General features: G+C 52.1%; 1 protein-coding gene across 3 annotated transcripts in view; it reads left to right on the top strand.

The window, feature by feature from the left end:
* Positions 1-19,845, top strand: part of CAPZB (capping actin protein of muscle Z-line subunit beta) — a 131,838-nt gene that overhangs the window by 73,730 nt on the left and 38,263 nt on the right. For all 3 annotated transcript variants that reach the window (XM_069479427.1, XM_069479426.1, XM_069479428.1), the window contains exon 3: positions 17,521-17,642. In XM_069479427.1, coding sequence (XP_069335528.1) covers positions 17,521-17,642 — 122 coding nt within the window. The remainder of the gene's footprint in view (positions 1-17,520; positions 17,643-19,845) is intronic.

The following is a 19,845-nucleotide window of genomic DNA, read 5'->3' as shown; positions in this document are numbered from 1 at the left end:
TTTCCCGCCACCACGGAGCTGTCCTTTTAGGGAGGCTCGTGCACGCGCCTTTGAGAAGCGGCCTGCCATTTCGAATGGCCGCATTGGAGGGTGAACCTTCTTGATCAGGCTCTGTGAGGTCATGCCTTCTTCCAGCCAGGAGTGGGCAGTGAGGCGTGCTCGGGTCTCGCACTGACAAGTGGGCTTTAATGCCATTACTTCTAGTACTTCACCTCTTGAGTCTTGACACTGCAGGCGTTAAGCAGGGCATGTGACATGGAAGAACTGTGGCTGGAGCGCAGGAGAGAGGCAGGCCAGAGGGGTATGGGGTGCATCTCAGTCTCCTGGAGGCCCGTGGAGACATGGTTCCCTCTGCCCCGGGTGGTCACTATTTAAGAGTGCGGCCCACCCCATGTAGCCTGTCCAAACGCTCATTTTAGAGCAGTTCAATGAACATTTGTTGCTAATAGCCCACCCTAATTACTGGAGTTTTGTAACAGTCTCTAGACAGGTCTCCCGCCTGCCCCAGCGCGCTCTGCAGTCACCTTTCCAGAATGCCCTTCTGATGACGTCCCGTCGTGACTCCACACTGTTGTCAGGATCAAGCCCAGAGAACGTGTCTGCGCTTAAGGGCTGCCCCGCACCCGCCTGCCGCCTCCCCCTGAGTGCCCAGGACCTGTGCCCTGTCCACTGACCTTTGTAACGTGCTGCCCCCTTACTGGGACACATGTCCACACCAGCTCTAGTCCCGCCAGCTCCTCATCTTCCACGCCTCCACGTGGGCCTCACGTAAGGCCCTCCCACCTCCCCCCAGCAGGCCATGGGCTTCTGCCGTCTGTTGGGGTGGCCCGATCACGGGACTCAGTGGCCCTCAGGGCGGGGATCTCGTCTCCGCTTTTGCCCGTGTATCCCTGCTGTCAGGCACAGCGAGTGGACGCCTGCTCAGGCTCCCACTGAGAGAACCTGCCTGAGCTGAGGCGCTGGGGTCAGAGTGACAAGGTAATAGTTGTGTCTTTAAAGAGCTCGTAGCCATGGGGAGACCAATACCAGGTGGATCGGACACAAGGCTTCTGATGGCAAGGAACACAGCACTATGGAAGCTCCATGGAGGGACATCTAAGCCTGCCCTTGGGGGGTGGATTTCAGGGAAAGGTTCTTAAAGTGGGTGAAGACTGAGACACAGCCAATGGTGATAGGAAGGGAGCTGGCAGGGCAACGATCGAGTGGGAGCAGATGTGTTTCTGTCTGGATTAGAGCATTGGTGCCTAGTGAGCCTTGGGCTTTGGTTCAGGCCACGTGGGTCCCGTGCCAGAATGCAGGTGATGGGCGCACACTCCAGTTTTGCTGAGGCTCAGCTGTTTGTTCTCATTCTGACTTTCCAGATGGGTAAGGGATATCTACAGGTTTAAGGTTATAACTGAGAAATGTCCGCTCATAAGCCTGTTGCTCCAAGTGCCTCTGTAGGAGCCCACACCAGCCCTTTCCCGGGAAGCAGTGGTCGTGCTTGCTCTGTTGAGAAAAGTTCTTTTTGGAGCTGCCAGTGCTACTGCCTTTGTCCTTGACCCCAGGGGGGCCTCGAACTTCTGAATCTGGCCAGTCAGGTGCTCTGCCCAGTCCTGCTGCCTCCTTTGCAGCTCTGGTCCGGCAGCTGCTGCTCCAGAGGAAACCTCAAGTATAAACCCCTGACTTGCCATTTTTCTTGGACTCTATGATTTTGGCAGAGAAGAGTGAAGAGTCTGTGCCTTTGTTCCTGATCCCGTTGCCCTTACAGCGTAAGATCTGGTCACTCATAACTGCTGGAGGGCACAGGGTATCTTAGAAAGTGAAGTTAAATTACCAGTTTAAAAAGTCTGTGCCACAAACTGCATTAAACTGCATGATATCCTAGAAAGAACAGAACCGAAAGGGTGTCAGCTATTTGGGAAAAATCGCTGCTTCCACTTCCACCACCTGGGCGTCAAATAGGCTGATGTCATCTCCCCGCCCCGTGGAGCAGGGGATGATATTTTTTACATTATTACAGATCATCTGCCTATTGGCAGGATATTTCAGTCTCATTGGAAGTATTTGTGAAAATGCCCAATAATACATGCAAACAAAAAACACAGCACCTAGCTCTGAGGGGGTTGTTTAGTTTTCCCTTGAATCCTGTTGCTGCCGTGCAACACCAGGAGAGCATTCCTGGTGCTGGCTGCAGGAAGCACCCTAGGAGGGAGAGAATCCGGCCTGGCCTCTCCTGGCTAGGCGGTCCTCCTTTGCTGCCTTTTAAGGGATCACCTGAGGCCACTAAGGTGGCAAGGGACAAGACGGCACGCCTCATTCTTGGCAAGAGTATCAAACAGAATTTGAACTTGTTGATCACCCCTTGGTTTCCACATTCTTTCCGTTCTGGAGAGCAAGGGGAGATTTGGGATCCTCCTCGGGCTTTGCAAATCTTTCCCTAATTAAAGGGCCTCCCAGCTGTGTGTGTAGCTCTTCTGCCTCAAATCTCTGCCCTTTTGTGTTTGTGTTTAAAATTCCATCTTTCCAGAATGTTTGCCCACTCAGCAAGTCTCCTTGAAAGCCCCCACTTTTGTTTGGGGGAAAGTTTTTTCCCCCTTTTTGGTTTTTATTCTGCCTGTGTGTAGGAAATTTAAGTTTCTTTGGAAGTATTTGTGAAAATGCTCTTTGGTCTTTTTTTTTTTCTTTAACCACGATGTGTGCATTGGAAGGTGAGATGGGGAACCCCTGGCATCCGTGCTTCGTTAGCTGGCACTCGAAGAGGCTTGAGACGAAGCTTCTAGAGTATCATTTTGGTTCCACTCTGGGGAAGTGAACAAAAGAGCTTATTAACCACCCTGTGCTTCTGTAGTGGGCAGCTGTGCTACAAGGCCAGAGAAGCATTTTAGGAAGGAATTGGCAACAGGTAAGGATCAGGGTACCTACGGTAGTGGGAGGCTTCGCTCTCTAGAGGCGAAGAAGATACTTGGATCTTATCACCTGGAGCCGGGAGGCACACGTCATCCAAAATTCACACAGACCCCACACTTGGCCTTGCCCTCGCAGAATTTTTTCGTGCAAGGTCTGTCTAGCTCAGGGGTGGGGAACCTGCAGCCTTGGGGCTACATGTGGCCTTCTGGATCCTTGAATGCAGCCTTTTGACTGAATCCAAGTTTTACAGAGCAAATCCTTTTACTAAAGGATTTATTAGACGCTAGCTCCTTCATTTCAGAGACTTTATGGCTCGTGTTGCTGTTGTAAGCCAGAGAACAATGCCTGGAGAGCTTCCCTTAGGAGGGTCTGAAGGATATCTCTGCAGGTTAGATCCTGCCTTCTGGTTGATGAGAAATGTGGGACATAAAAGTGAATTGGAGGCTGGGCATTGTGGCTCACGCCTGTAATCCTGGCACTCTGGGAGGCCAAGGTGGGAAGATCGCTTGAGGCCAGGAGTTCAAGACCAGCCTCAGCAAGAGCGAGACCCCCATCTCTACTAAAAATAGAAAAAATTAGCCAGGCATAGTGGTGCACACCTGTAGTCCCAGCTACTCCCGGAGGCTGAGGCAGGAGGATCGCTTGAGCCCAGGAGTTTGAGGTTGCAGTGAGTTAACAATGATGCTACTGCACTCTCGCCCTGGTGACAGAGTGAGATCCTGTCTCAAAAAAGAAAAAAAAAAAAGTGAATTGGAGAGAGATGTCACTTCCCCGAGCACCAGAAGAGAGACATTTCCTTTCCAAAGCTGGAAAGCCATCGTGGCAGGCAGTAGCCCTGGATGAGGAGTGCCTGGGTCACCCCCTTAGAGCATATCTGGTTTTGGAAACAGGTTAAAAATACTTGAGAAGAGCACGGCACGCTTAGTCTGCTTTCCGTGACGTTTGAAATAGGCCAGGAATGTGGGCCAGGAAGCCCGGAGGAGCCTGCGTGTCCCGCAGGGTTTGCAGTTGGGCGTCTGGCGGGAGCTTGGGGTTTCCAGTGCCTGTCCGTCACGGCCCCGGCATAGTTGACGGTGTGCTAACTGCCGTGGCTAGGTGTCGTATACATGAAGGACACGCTGAAATTGATGTAGAGCTATGCCATGGGTAATGGGAGAAACTGGTCTCCCTTTAGGAAATAGGACTGTGATAAGGGGGGCCTAGGGGACAGCGGGTGGACAGGAGGACGCTTCAATTCTGTATACAAACGTAGAAATTCCTGAGAGCTTTATTTGAACATGGCATTCAGGGGAGAAGCTATGCTGCCACAAGCCTTTTCTTCCCTCCTTGTATTGTGAATGTTTCACTCAGCTGCTTGCGTGTGTGTCGCAAGACTGTGAGCCGAGAGCCGGGCCTGGCCTCAGCTTGCGTCTTGCTGGGGAAAGGTTTTGCTTTAGGAGGAAGGTCACAGACTTTTGATTAACTCTTAAATCTTGAACTATGAAACCTGGTAGAATCTCAACACTAAAATGAACCTTACTGATCATCTAGTCTAGTGGTTTTCAAACATTTTGAAAACTGGTAGAGCCCTCTTTTCAGATGAAATCTTAGAACTTCAGTAAAACAGACGGTGGTGGGCCTGCACTTCCTCTTCCCCGCCTTGTCACCCTGAACCCCTCCCTCTGTTCTCACAGCCCTTCTCTGCCTTGGAGAACCATCCAGTGTAGAGACGGGAACCGCGGCCCACCTGGCGTCGTGGTACCGTTTCGTTCGTGGCAGACCCAGCTTTGGCGTCCAGGCCGGTGTGTGTGTGTGTTTACTCCGATGCAGGAGAAGCTCTGGTAGTGAGAGTGAGTCGTCAGATAGCTGTGACTGAGAGCGAAGAGAAAGATGACACTGCCCGTGCTTCCAGACACCCTGTCGCTCTTCGCTAATGTAAACCTGGGTCACATGGCGTACTCTAATTTGCTAAACTCCCGCGTCCCTGATATACCTGTGCTGTCTTGGCTCCATGCCGTTCTCACTGCCTGGAATATCCTCCTCTCTTGAGTCATCGTTTTTTTTTTTTAAATAGCTTTATGGAGATATAATTCACATACTACTATAAAATATAACCTTTTAAAGTATACAGTCCTGTGGTTTCTGGTGCGTCCACAGAGTTGTGTGGCACTGATGTGCTCAGGGTTCCTGCTGTCCTCCTCTGACCCACGGACACCCCTTCCCTGCCTCGTGCCGACTGCCTCTGTCCTGCTTCACGTTTTGTGACGTGAGCCCCCTCGAGACGTGTCCTCCAGTCTCCCCCGCTCCTTCCCACCTCCGGGGCAGCTCACCAGGGCCTTCCCCCTAGCATTCAGCACCTGCCTCTCCGGAGTATGAGTGGCATGTCAATATGTCATTTCTGCCCCTCTGTTTTCGCTTAGACTTTTACCTTCCGGAGAATAGGGACACTGTCTTTATTCTTAAGTCCTAATAAGTTTAGGTGGATTTCTCTGGAGTCACAATTTGAGTTTTCCTTCCCAGTGAGCCAAAGTGCAGAAGCAGAGGAACCTGATCCTGGGAGACCCGGCCAGTGAAGGGGACACACCAGCTGCTCCTGAGTGGAGCTGACCACGTCCCCCAGTAGGAAGAATTACAGATTTTTCTTGTCCGTGCGCGTTCATGTGTACGGGCGACCCGGTGAAAATACAACAAAACCTGATGAGACACCATCCAGCAGAAAGGATCCAGTGAGAGCACGGCCAGCCGGGACCCATGTGTTGGGGTGGGGAGGCCACCTGACTTGTCAGAGCACACCTCGGTGTTGGCTCGTGCCCAGCGCCCGCCCCCTGCGCAGACACACAGACGTGGCACAAGGAATCCCACTTGAAAGGAGGGAGAAGTGTCACTGGAATTCTGGTGGATTGCTGGGGTGGTTTAGCAGTTCGTGGCCTTGAGAGTTTTTGGAGAACATGTCGTGAGAGCCGGGCCCCCAGCCTCTGCCTCAGGGGCTCGGCGCCTGTAAGCCTCTGCTGCTGCCTCACGGGGCCACTCGCCCCTGGGGCTGTCAGGATCTCGGGCGAGATGTCCCAGGGCCCGGCCCGGGCGAGGTGTCCCAGGGCCCGGCCGCTGGCCTGGCTTGTCGTGGTGCTGAGCAGGTGGCAGTGAGAGTGCCGTGGTCCACACGCGCTGACTCTGGAAATCATCTTCCCCCTCATGGTGGAGTCTGGCCAGATCCTCCTGGACGTCAGGATGTTCTGTGGGCTTCCCAGATCCAAAGTGTGCTGCGCCCCCATTACCATCGCCTGCGTTGGCCTGGCTTTGTTTGTGATTCTTTATGTCACATGTCACTGTGGGTGCCCCACTTCTGCTGAACAGAGCACGTGAGGTTTCCCTGGAGTTCTCCGGTGTTGACACGTGGATGAATGTTGAGCCACAGACCCTGATGCTGACGAGCCCTCCCAGAGCAGTGGTGAAGAACGTCTTGCAGCTTACGATCCTCAAACGCAGGCTGCGGTCTGTGCTGTTTGTGCGTTTCCCTGCCCCGCCCGGCCTGCCGCTGGCTTCTCACCCAGGTGGCGCGCCCCCTCTTCTCAGAGCACTCCCTCCTCCATCTTACTTCGCGTACTTCCATGGTAGCCCCTTCACAGTCTTCCCCCTAAACGCCACGTTGAGACGTGGACATTTGGCACACACACGGTTTATTGTAAGCCTGAAGCCAGGCCCAAACCTTCGTGCCCAGTGACGGGGAGATGGATGGATTTTCCATTCCCCTCTGTGCAATTAGGCCTCGCTGCTTGCCCTCTGGAGGTTTTTATGAGAGGAGTTTGGTTCGCACTGACCTCATCGTGCAAAAACCCAGCCTCGCCAAGTACTTCTCTCTGCCACCATTCAATTGGGGATTCTGTCAGCTGCAGTATTTTTGCCTCTCGGTTACTTGCCAGGCGACATTCTAGAGGCCACATCAGCTTAGTGGTTGGGGACCCTGGCCGTGGGGGTGGAATTGCATGGGTTGCATCGGGTTCTAGCCCTGCCACCTCCTCACCGTGCAACCTTAGCCTAGCTGCTTAATCTACCTGTGCCTCATTTTCTTTGTCTGTAAATAATAATTTGGGATGATAATGTGCCTGCCTCCTGCAGGGTTGCTGTGACGAAAAAATGAGGGTGTGTGTTACATGCTTAGCAGAGTGCCTCATCCATAGTATGAGGCTTAAAAATCACCACTTTCAAAATGCAGTAAGTCCTCACTAACGTCATCAGTAGGTTCTTGGAAACTCAACTTTAAGTGAGAAGACATAAAACAAAACTAATTTTTTATTCTCGTCAACATTATAACAAAACGATGTTATTTGAGGACCTGCTGGTTGTTGTGGTTAAAATCACAGCTTCCAGGAACCTATCGACAATGTTAAGTGAGGACCAAACATAGAGGATGGAGGTCCTCTGTCTGTGAAATTACAGTATCTTTGGAGAAAGACCATCTTACACATGACATGAGTTGGGTTTGTATATTTTTACCTGATCTTTTTCCCAAAAAGATTTGAGGTCACTGAGAAGAATGCAACTGATACAATAATATTTAATTAAAAACGTAGGCTGAGGGTGGGTGCAGTGCCTCACAATTGTAATCCTAGCATTTGGGAGTCCAAGGTGGGAGGATCACTTGAGGCCAGGAGTTCAAGGCCAGCCTGGGCAACATAGCGAGACCCTGTCTCTATAAAAAATAGAAAAGTTAGCCAGACGTGGTGGTGCACACCTGTAGTCCCAGCTACTTGGGAGGCTGAGGCAGGAGGATCACTTGAGCCCAGGAGTTTGAGGTTGCAGTGAGCTATGATGACACCACTGCACTCCAGCCTGGGCGATAGAGCGAGACCCTATCTCGGGGTGGGGGTGGGATAGGAATAGTAGACTGAGAAAGCTGGACTGAGGGACACCCAGGAAGAGGACTGCAGCTAAGGTCGGTGCTTGCCTGCCTTGTACTGGGAAGACTACAGGCTTTAGGGGGAGCCTGCGCAGAGCATGAGGGCCGGAGCCAGCCCGTGGTTGGCAAGGAGCCCTGTAGCAGAGGGGCGATCTGCAACCCTCAGATGCAAGAGCTCGAGTCTCTCCATCCAGCTCTGTGGGCTGGTGGTCCCAACATTGACATGCAGTCCCAGCTCATAGGGCAGTCTCTCTCCCACCCACCATAGTCCCACAGTCCCATCTCCAGGAGAGGCACAGAAGAGCTCTGTGGGAATTTGCTTCCCACCAAGACAGACTTGGGCTTCAAAAGATCAGAACTTGACCCAAGTGGCCTTAGTTTTCCACAGTTCCACACCATCCCACCAATGCTTGGGAAGTCCTGCCAGCATGGCACTAGGCACGGGGCAGTCCTGACATCTCATCCCTGCCCTGAGGAGAGACGCTGTGTCACAAATCTGTGACGTTCCAGACCTCATCCTGTACAGGGCTGTAGGCGTGTAGACTGGGGCAGTGGCCCCTGCCAGGGAGGCTTTGGAAACGTGTTGTAGAAGAGACAGACATAGCTGAATCAGACCTTGAATGATAAATTCCAGCTTGATTAGGTGGAAGTTGGAGGAGGAAGGGCACTCTGAGTGGATAGGGCAATGGTGGTCTAGATAGACTGCCCAGGGCGTTGGCTGGAGGGCAGGGTGAGGGAAAGGCTGAGTGGGTTGGGCCTCCCTGCTGTTCCTGAGGCTGATAGCCATCGCCTGCCTCCAGAGGTGGCGACTTCCAGTACCAGCCCAGTGGCTGCACAGTTCTCAGCATTAAGTCCAAGATGACTTATGTTTTGGCGACTTGAAGGTGCTTATGTGTTGTGCTCTATCCCTTGGGGACCCGTCCCTAATTAAAAGGAGCCAGGCAGCTAGGAGAGGCTCTGACTTCTCTCTGCACATAGGTGATGAATTGTGCTCCTGGCCAGGAAATAGTTAATTTAATTAGGGTCCCAGTGCCTGGTTCATCCCCTTCAGGGAAGCCTAGGATTACATGTGGACAACAGGGGCCTTGTATGTGCCCGTGGTGGACTCAAATGTAGTGATTTTAATTTCTCTTTCACTGTGTCTTCTCTTTGTTCTGCCCCTGTCTGCCCCTTCCTGCAGGAAACTGCTCTGGCCTCTCACCCAGGCCTGGAGTATGAATGGCTGAAACCCAGCCCAGGACATTTGCCTTTGTTTATTATTTATCTCAGGGATGTTGGGCCACCTGCTTAAGAAAAGAAAGGGAGGGAGGAGGCTTATTGTTTCTCAAGAAAGCCTTTTATTGTTAGTGGCATGTGGAAGACTCATTTCTAAGTAGAATGAAACGTTTGTTGGTCAAAAATGATTTCCTAATGTTGGCCAGCTTCAGTTGCATTAGACCCTGAGTGACCCCAACCCTCGCCTACATTGGTGCAAAAGATGCTTCTCAACTGACGTCGGGGCCACGTCCTGGCAAACCCATCGGGGGTTGAAATACCACAAGTCGAAAATGCACTCGATACCCCTGACCTACCAACATCACAGCTTAACCTAGCTGGCCTTAAACGTGCTCAGAACACTCACACCGGCCTACAGGTGGTCAGAATCTTCTGGCAACACAGTCCCCTGTAGAATATCAGTTGTTCGAGATCACGGTTGCATGACCGGCTGGGAGCTGTGGCTGTTGCCGCTGCCTGGCTTCGCTGGAGAGTGGCGGGCAGATCGCTAGCCCGGCAGAAGATCAGAGTTGAGAATTCGAAGTATGGTCTCTACTGGATGCGTATCACTTTCGCACCATCGTAAAGTTGAAAGACCGTCACGTTGGGGACCGTCTGCACTGCTGCCGGGTGTGCCACGCGTACCGGTGTCTCGCGCCTGTGGTGCCCGGCTTGCTCACATTTTAATGTTTCTGAAGGTGGGAAGTTGTTTCTTAAGTTCAGCACGTGTATGTGACATTGTTCTCATTGATAGTACATCTTACAACCTGCCAGGCTTCAAGTGAAGAACACAGTCTGTACTTGTGGGAAGAGAGGGGGTCCGGAAGAGCTGAGGGAGGGCCGGACCCCTGTGTGTGGCATTGGGGGTGGAGCCCTGAGGGCGGGGGCCCATTTCTCTCCAGGCTCTGCTGGGTGGTGGGCACGAAGCCGCTGCCCTCAGTCTAGGAGCCCCCCAAGGTCTGCTTCGGAAAGATCACACTGTGGATCCACAGCGCGCATGGCAGAGCGACAGGACAGGCCAGCCCTGCAGCCCCTTCCCAGGTGACCCAGGCACCTCGGGTCTGCGCTGGCCGGGCACCTGGGGGAGACTTTGGTCCTGGCTGTCCCGTAGTTCCCTCGATTGGATTCTCTTTTCCTCCCCATCCTCTGAGCCTGATTGGCGTGGGAGCAGCTCACCTTGTTGGCCCGGTGTGTCCTGCGCCTTGCGGGAGCTGGATCAGAGTTTGAATTGAGATTCTAGATCCTCTCCCCCACTGTCAGCTGTGACAGCTGGGCCAGTAGCTTCCCTGCCACTTGGGTTTCCTGATCCACAGGTAGCGGGGTGCCATCGGTCCTTCTTCCGAGTGGGTGCTCAATACCACCAGCTTGTATGGCAGTGGTGATATGTGGTGACATGTTTTGATGGTGAGCAGAGATTCCTGGAGGTCAGTGGGGTACCTGGGATCATCCTCTGGTTACTCAGGTGCCACTTGCCTGAGTCTCTTGGAGTACCGGCGGCTTCCCATTTGAAACAAGCTTGACTGTCTAAGTGTGACCTGTAGGCCAGGGTGAGGCTGCCAACTTAAAGGTGCTTTCTCATTGGAGGGGGGCGGCCACACTCAAAGGCACTAGGCAAAATGGGTCACAAACTCCAGGATCAGTTTGCATGAAAACTGCTTCCATGGCCCAAAGCGTTTCTAATGGCAAACTGAGGTCCTTGTGACAAAGCTGCCTTCGGGAATTCGGGAGAGGGCTAGTGTTTCCTCTACACTGAGCGATGGCATGAGGTGGGGGGTGTCCCTGGGTCTCTCACAGGCTGGTGGAGGCGACATGCCCACCTAGACTGACGTGTGAAGGGAGCCCCGCTGAAGGGTTCCGGTCCTGGAGGTCGTCTCTAGCCGGGGGAACACCAGCTTGCAAGCCCCCACTGGGAGGCCAGGGACGAGGTGGGAGGCTTTTCCCAGCGTATGCTCTTGGACCTTTTAGAATTTTGACCTGTGTGAACATACTGCCTCTTATAAATAAACTTTTAAGAAAAGCAACGTGGCAGGGCTTCCCCTCACACTTGGAACCTCCCACAGAGTGCTGCCTCGCCGGGTGCCGCTCCGGCCACACCAGGGCCCTCCTCTGTCCTCACACTTACCTTGGTGGTGGCCTGCAGCAGAGCCTTGTGCGGGCGCTTCCTTCTGCTTGGAATGTCCCTTCTTTCCTCCCCTCCAGTCTCATGGGCTGGTTCGTTGGTTTTCATTGGTATTTCAGTCCATGCCACCCCCCGGGCCACTGAATTTCCCCCACAGTCCCCCCTGCAGTCTCCTGCAGGTTCGTGTCCTACGCTTGCCGCTCTCGGGGGCATCTCCGTGGCTGGAGCATGCTGCCAGAGCACGGCCACATGTGTCCATGTTTTCCAGTCCTTGGCACCTAACACAGCCTGGAGCAGGCTCCAGTCTCTCTTGAATTTCTCTTTGAGGCGGGTGTTGTAACCTCCAGTTCCTGGGATCTAGGAAGGTCACACTCAGCCGGGAAGTGGCAGACCCGGGAATTGAACCTGTGTCTGATTTTGAGGCTGGTGTTTTCCAGAATGCCACACTGTATGTTATGTTTCTGACACTAGCGTGTGTGTTGCTAGAAACACTTTTATTTTTTTTTAAAATAGGCGAGTTTTGGACTTTAGAAAAAAATAAAAGGAACCAGTTGTAAACAGAGCCCTCTGCTGGCCACGGGGAGCTGCAGCACGCGCTGCTTTGCTCCTGGGGAGTGGGCTGCACTGATGGGGGGTGGTGGGCCAGGACGCCCCAGCCACGATTTCCCCAGCATTACTCTTCTGAGGGTGCAACCGAGTGAACAGAGTCTGTTTTCGATTCTTATCTCTCTGGTGGCGGGCTCTCAGCCAACAGGCAGATCAAAAGATGGAATGTGTTCATTTGGCCATTTTTTTTTAAACCAAGGTACAAGGGTGCACTTCTTAAAGACAAGGGCGCCGTGGATTAGACTGTCCATGGAGCTGGGCTGGTCTGGCCTTTGTGCTTTTTTAACGGGTTCATCTCAAGTTTCTTTTTCTGGTTGAACAATTTTTTTCAACATTAATAACTAATGGAGAAGAGGAAGAGGCAAAGTAGAACCATATGGCAGCGCAAATACAAACCTCACTTGTGGCCGGAAACTTCTGATTTGTATCTCTTTTCATGTGATCAGCTGCTGAGTTAGATAGTAGGAAAGTGTTCGGTTTGGGCAGAAGCAAGAATGTCATTTCTCTTTGAACCTAACTGTACTGTAGCTACACGTCCGTCCTTAGACGTTCGCCAGTAGCTGCGTGACTTTGGTCAAGTTATTTCTCTGACCTGCTGCTTCTTTGAGGGCGGAAGTGCTGATCTGCGTGGAGAGCAGTTTTGAGGGTCGGAGGTGTGCGGCGGAGCTGACAGCACCGTGCGGGGTGTTAGCGCTCACGTGTCCTCGTCTCAGCCTCAGCATTGTTCAGGTGTCACCCGAGGCAGTTGCTAGTGGCATCCCAGCCTCTCCTTTACCGTCTCCCTGCCCTAGTTCACTTCATCTCCTTTCCCCCTGTCTTTCTGGTGGCCCCCGGGGCACCAGCAAGCCAGGTGAGGGTCTCAGTGGTGAAGGACATGCGGCTCCTGCCCCCTGGGCTGTGGCCAGTGGAGCCCTGGACCTCACCAGCAAGACAGCGGACACCGTCCTGGCCAGGGCAGTGTTTATTATTCCAAGTCACTGGGAATTAAGTTTAAATCCCCCCAACAGCCTGGATTGGTCTGACACCTTTGGTGTTATCTGAACATTCCTTACAAGGCCATTAGGCAGTTCAGATGGGTGGTTTGGACAGAAGCCACCCGGCCGCCGTGTGCCGGCACCGCTGCTCCTCACCAGAGGCCCTCCTTGGCTTCGGGGGCAGCAGAGCCAGTGCCACACGCACCCCAAATGAACTCTGCTTTGTTTGCACCTGTCCTTTCATGTACACCGCTGTGCAGACTCACGATCCGTGAGACTTAATGTGATTTCTTCCACGGTTCTAAGCACTTGGCACGACTGGGCTGGGGGCAGGGGTTCGGGTGAGTGTAGGACTTAGTTAGATTACAGAGGGAAGCCGCCTTGCTTCTGCTTCTGTAGTGTGGCCTCAGACCACAGGATTAGTGTCCACTTCCATGGCATCAAGAAGCACAGATGGAGCCCCCACGGCAGAGGGTGTGGTGCTGTGCTGGGCCGAGGGCCCGTCTTGGTCTCTGTAGGCACGGTGTCAACACACGGTAGAATATGCTGAGTGGCAGGGAAGGAGTGAGGTGATAGCTAATGGCAGTATCAGAACAGCCATCCCAAAAGCATTTAGGATTCCACTGACACCAGTGTTACTACAAGAATTCTGAAGAATTGTACATATTTTTTTTTTTTTTTTGGAGACAGAGTCTTGCTCTTTTGCCCAGGCTAGAGTGCCATGGCGTCAGCCTAGCTCACAGCAACCTCAAACTCCTGGGCTCAAGCAATCCTTCTGCCTCAGCCTCCCAAGTAGCTGGGACTACAGGCATGCGCTACCGTGCCCAGCTAATTTTTTCTACATATATTTTTAGCTGTCCAAATCATTTATTTCTATTTTTAGTAGAGGCAGGGTCTCGCTCTTGCTCACGCTGATCTCGAACTCCCGACCTTGAGCGATCCTCCTGCCTTGGCCTCCCAGAGTGCTAGGATTACAGGCGTGAGCCACCGCACCTGGCCAGAATTGTACATCTTGATAAAGAAGTTGGAGTTTGGGCAGGGCCCTGAAGGATGGGTAGGATTTAAGAGAGGATCGATTTCCAGAGTTAGCAAATAAAGACACGCGGGGCATAGCTGTACTCAGATATTGTTTACTGCATATCTGCAATTCAGCTTTAACTGGCCATGCTGTATTGTATCCAGCATCCATGAATGGGGAAGATTTTTAAGTGGAGGAAGACGTGTGCAAACCTGCATGTTCAGGCAGTAGTGGGCAGGACGGTGTGGTTGAGGGCGTCCAGGCAGAGAGAGAGGTGGAGAGGTGGCATATGGGTACAAGACGGGCTCGCTGGTGGTGCCAGATCATGACTGATGCACTTTTGGGCAGCTGCTCTGGCGCAGGTCCGTGGGCTCACCCTGTATTCCACACTTCTCATTCCCCGTGACGACGATAACATTGTTATTCCAGAGCAGTTTATCTTTGATCAAAAGAAACAGGACTGATGGAAATACAATACAAAACCATGGCCCAACTTGAAAGTTTTTGTGAAAGGCAAAAACTGTACCTGCTTGGGTGGAGAACCAGTTGGCTATATCAAATCCTAGATGCTTTTCATGGTAGGGCAAATCACATGCCATGCCTGAGTTCCCTGTTTTTTCTGTGTACTGCTACAGTTTTTTGAGTTCCAGTTTAAATGTATGTTTTTCTGAGGTTCGTTAATACCTGGCTATGGACGGAAAAGTCCAGACACAGATCTTCAAGGGTGGTGTGTCTCTCCAAGTGGCGCACCTACTGTGTTTGACAGATGGCTGGTTCCCAGCAGAGCAGAGGCTGGGACCCAGGTCTCGTAGTTCTCAATCTTCCCACCATTGCTCTGGCTCCTTACGGTCATGTATTAACAAAATGCCACTGGTTTAATTAAAGCTCCAGTTCTCTTTGTTTAGTGCTTTGCTACCATATCATGGTTCATATTTGAGAATAGTGGTCATTGACTTCCATCCAGTTTTGGATCCAGACAATAAACTGTTTGGGCACGGATTCTTACTGCACACCAATTTATTAATTTTAAAATATAGTTAGAGTTGGGGAGGCTCCATGTTGTAAAACTCATCCTTTCCTCTCTCCCTCCTTCCTTTCCTTCCTTCCTCCCAGATACATCAAGCATTTGCCGTGTGTCAAGCACTGCCGTAGGCGCTGGGTATATGGCAGTGAATAAGACGGAAGCCCTTGCCCTGGTAAAATTTACATTCTGAGAGAGACAGACAACAGATAAATGAAAAAATAATTTCAGTCAGTGTAAGTGCTAGGAAGAAATTATTGAAATACTTCTGATTGGCCTCTTGGATAGGAGCGAAGTTAAGTCTCTTTTAAGCCAGATCCCATTATCTTGTAAGCTTTCCTATGCTGGGGGGACTTAGCTGCAAGCAGCGTGGCTGGCAGGGAGGGGACGCAGCTGGCTCCAGGCAGTACTGGGGTTAAGAGCTGCATTCTCAAGGGCCCATTTGTATCCAGTGCCTGAAGCAGCATAGTGGATTCAGGTGTGACGTAGGCCTGCGTCGCTGTCTGAGAGTAACAGACAACACATGGTATTGGGTCTAGAGGAGTGAGACTATGAGTATGTCAGGTACTAGCGTGTACGCATTTCTCTGTGCTGGGCACCGTCCCGAATGCTGAGTGCGTTATCTCATGTGGTCCTCAAATCACATGGGGCTGGGAGCCCAAATGGGTTGGGTTCGTTACCCCACTTTACAGGTAAGGAAAGCAAGTCTTAGTGGAGAAGTAAAATGACTCACCCAAGGCCATGAGCCTGCTTGTAAGCAGTGGAGTTGAAAGTCTGATGTCAGAGCTTGTGTGCTTAGTCCCTGCCACAATCCATGATAAACTGGGCCGATAGTGTCAAGGCCTGACCAGACAGAATGCGGTTTCAGGCAAAAGTTGGGGCCCAACAGGTTAGCCGCGGCAGCAGCCCAGCGGTATAAACAGAGATGCACAGAGACAGGCGGCACACGGGGGCCCAGGTCCCCTCCACTGGGCCTGCGACAGCACAGCAAGGCCACTTCGAGATCCCGGCTGCCTTGGTGGGAGCTGCTAGACCTTCCTTTCTCAGCCAGCGTTCCTTCCAGGTGAAGGGCTCTGTGGCCGTAGCTGAGCAGGGCCAGGAGGGGCCTGTTTGCCACCAGAGTGTGCCTTTGGCATGCACTGGCCTTCCCTTCAGCTGCACAGTAAACCGGAGCTACAGAGTGGAGTCGTCCAGTCCTGGGTTTGATTTCTGTCTCCACCTTTCGCTTCCTGTGTGGCCCTCGGGCAGCTTAATGACTGTGAAATGGAGATAGTACATACGTATACGTGCTTCACAGGATGAGCACGAGCTTTCGCGTAAACAACATGCTTCTATGTCGGGGGCCTAGCACACTGCATGATACGTGGCAGGCGCTTGGAAATGGTAGGGGTCTTGGTGTTATTGCCAAATCTAGCTTTGGAAGTAGCCCCCATTTTGTTATCTGTTTGGGGAGGGCGGGAACACAGGTGGCTGTTGTGTGGACAAGGAATTCTGAAAACAAGCACGTTGTACACAGGGTTAGTGGTGTGTGTATCTCTCTTCAGACACTGCTCGCCATGCAAGAAACAGGTCATCTCACTGGGGCCAGAATTTATGTGGGCCACAAAACTGGGTTGCCATCCTTCGGTCGTGCCAGATGGTGCTTTACAAGCCGAGTTCTAAAGCACCCAGGGGCAGCAGAGGCACCCTCAGGAGCCCGTGGAGGCTGGGTGGTCTCTGTGGTGGCAGGGCTCCCTGCCCCCGTCTTCTGGGTGGTGGTAAGAGCCTTATGGAGAAACACAGGAACCACTGTAGCCGCCAGCCCCTCTGCCGCGCTGCTCTGCTGTTGTCTTTGCCGTGCAATTTAACTTTTCCATCGGGAAGGGTTATTGGTGCAGTTGGCAGCCACCTGCCTGGTAAACGATATGGTGGGGCCCCCATAACCCCAGGCCCACGAAGCGTACAAGTCAGCACATTGAAAATATGGCGTGGAAGTGACTCAAGCCTGCAGGAATCCATTGCTGAGAGTGCTGCCATCCGTTTCTGGAAGACTTTGGTGGAAATTGATGTTTGAGTTGGGAGGAGGAAGCCAGTGGCCCGATTACTAGCAGGGCCGCGTGTCAGAACCCGCAGCATTTGCCCAGAGACTCAGTCCTGCTGCGCCCCATCCTTCCTGGTGAGGCGGCCCCTAGGCGGGTCAGCCAGAGATGAGCCAGCCCAGCACTCTGTGCTGTGCAAAGCCGCTGTGAAGCCACCTTTGCTACACATAGGGGTGACTCTGTAAGCCATCCTGGTAAACGTTTGGCCGTGGGCCTGGAAACTATTGGAAACTCCACCCAGCATGGGAGCCCGTGGGAGTTCTCCGGCACGGATGAGTTATTCTTCTCGGAGTTCTTCGGATTCCTGTGTATTTGAAATGTTTACCTACTTCTCAGGACTTGGGCCTGGACTGTGCCCACCGGAGACCAATACCAAGCATATACACACTTAAATTTACTAGACCACCCTGGCGACCAGGTAATTAAAGCTGCACACGGTTTTTGGAAGGAGGACTGTATTGGAAATCACGCTCCACTGTAATTCAAGAACAGGTTTCTTTATAGAGGGATACAGTTGGTGTCAGACACATGTGGAAAAGAAAAGAACAGGCCCATAATTTTGGCAGGGTACCAAGGGCCAGATGTTAAATATACTGACCATAATGTGGCTACAAAATCATTAGCCAGCCTGAGTCCGACGTGTTATTTTAACCATGGTTTCCACCTTGTCCTTTCTCTCTGCCAGGTTCCCGGTCTGTGTGAAGATCTCCTGTCTTCTGTTGACCAGCCACTGAAAATTGCCAGAGACAAGGTGGTGGGAAAGGACTACCTTTTGTGTGACTACAACAGAGATGGGGACTCCTACAGGTGAGTTGTGCCCCAGGAATGTGGCAGGCATTCCTGCCTGCTGTGGCATCACAAGGACCACTGGACGTGGACGGGCTGGCAGCCCAGCCCGTTCCCCTTTCTGTCGTCCTCTGCCCTCTGCTCCTTTCCTCTCTTTCCCTCCCCGTTCTTCTCCTCCTTTCCCTGTTATTCCAGCAGGAGTCCGGGGTGTGCCTCCAACAAGCATTGGCAGTATGGCAGTAGACAGAAGGCCCCTTGCCCGCATGGATCTTGTCGTCTCATGGAGAGGGTTGTTGCTACCAAAAACAACTGTTGTGATTGTATCATGTCTTGCAAAGGGCAAGGTACAGGTGTGCAGCTGGTGAGGCTCCTGAGGGCAGGCAGGGCCTCTGTGGCTTAGGGACATAGGAAGGTAGCTCTGTGAAATACGCAGTTCTCCTTTCTCGTTCCATTGCTGTGCGAAGGGCTGTGAATAACTGAGTTGACATTGGTCCCTGCCCCTGGTGACTATCACCTGGTCTAGAACAGGAGACGCACTGAGTAACTGATCACTGTATGATGTGATTCGTGCAGCCAGCGCAAAACCTCTTCAGGGCATGGGCTCAGCACGTAAGAGGCCATGGTTGACTCCAGGAGGCCTTCGTAAAGGGGGTGAGGTCTGAGCTAGGTTTTTAAAGGTATGTAGAAGCTATTCCTATTAAAAAGAGTAGGAATTCCCAAACCAGTCCAGTATTTCCGTGACAGATTGCTGTTGTCACTACCTTGGAGAAGGTAGCAGAGGTGGAGGAACACAGTCTGCTTCAGGTTTGTTTGTAGACCATAGAACCTCGTGGGTCTTGAAGCTTCAGCCTAATGCTCTCTTTTAAGAGGGGTAGAGTGTCTGTGAAGTCAAAGCAGGAAAAATTATCTGGAGTTGGCCAACGTGGGCTTCAAACGCGGCTCCCTATATTAATGGGACTTTGACAAATCATTTATCATCTCTGGTCTTTAGTTTTCTCATCTATAAAATGGAAATAATAGTATTCATTCACTCAACAGAATGCTCAGGAGCATCTTTCTTTAAGCAGGTACTACATACCAGACGTTAATCTAGGTCTCTCTTCTGCATAGCCTGTATCCTAATGGGGAAGCCAGACAGTAAGGAAATGCATAACTAAAATGGATTGTGAAAGTGTTACTAAAGAAAATAAAGAAGACAAGGGGAGGGAGAGACAGGACAGGTAGGCAAGGAAGGCTCTCCCGTAAGTGGTAACTGAAGGATGAAGTTCAGTTGTGCGCAGGTCGGAGGGAGAGCTGCCAGGTGCCAAGGCCCTGGGTGGTGATCGACAGGACCCAGCCGGCAGATGGCCAGAGTCCCAGCGCCTGAGAAGGGATGGGGGGCAGAGGTGAGGCCCGAGGAGTGGCAGGGGCAGACCAGGCAGGGTCTTGCAGGCCAGATTGAGGGCAATAGCATTTAGCATAGGGTTACTGGGGGGATTAAAAGAAATAATATGAGTGAAATGCTGAATAGCACAGAACTTGTCATATGTTAAAAAGGTTTAATTAATACTGATTTTCTAGTAGACTAGACAACAACTGTTTTATAATCATGTGCCTTTCCTAGGTTCACATGGAAATTAGGTAGAGGATATGTTTTGGCCTAATCTAGACCAGAGACTAGAGTTGAATAGGTCAGATTTGAGGTAAATTTTAAAGGTGGAGCCGGCAGCATTTGCAGGTAGGTAGAGTGGAAGAGGAGAAGGAGGAAGAGTGTGAAGCGTGATCTCGGCGCTTTGGGCCTGGGCCACTGTTGATTAAGGTGAGGAGGACCCTGGGAAGAGCCGGCTTAGATAATAGCTTGAGATACCTGTTAGGTGAAAGTACGAATGTCAGAGAGGCCGTGGATGTGTGGTCTGGAGCGCCAGGAGAGAGGTCTGGGCCGCAGACGTGACTGCAGATGCCCCAGCATAGACATGGTGTTACCACTCTGGGGTTGGTCAAGTCCTACCCTCAAGGGCTCGTTCTGCACGTGGCACAGTGCTGGTCATAGGGGTGGCGTCCAGGTGCAGTCCTTGGGAGCCTCCCAGGAAGTGGGTGGACCCACCATTGGAGAGAGTGAAGGTGGTAGGGAACACGTCGCCATGGAGAAGCGCCTGGCCAGGCACGGGCTTCCCAGAATGCTTCCTGGAAGATGCGGTCCTTGAGCTGAGTCTTGCCTAATCAATGTCATTATTATATATATATT

Source organism: Eulemur rufifrons, chromosome 8 (genome assembly GCF_041146395.1).
Source record: "Eulemur rufifrons isolate Redbay chromosome 8, OSU_ERuf_1, whole genome shotgun sequence".
Classification (NCBI taxonomy): Eukaryota; Metazoa; Chordata; class Mammalia; order Primates; family Lemuridae; genus Eulemur; species Eulemur rufifrons.
Note: the sequence above shows the minus strand (reverse complement) of the source record. Positions and strands in the feature narration are given on the sequence as shown.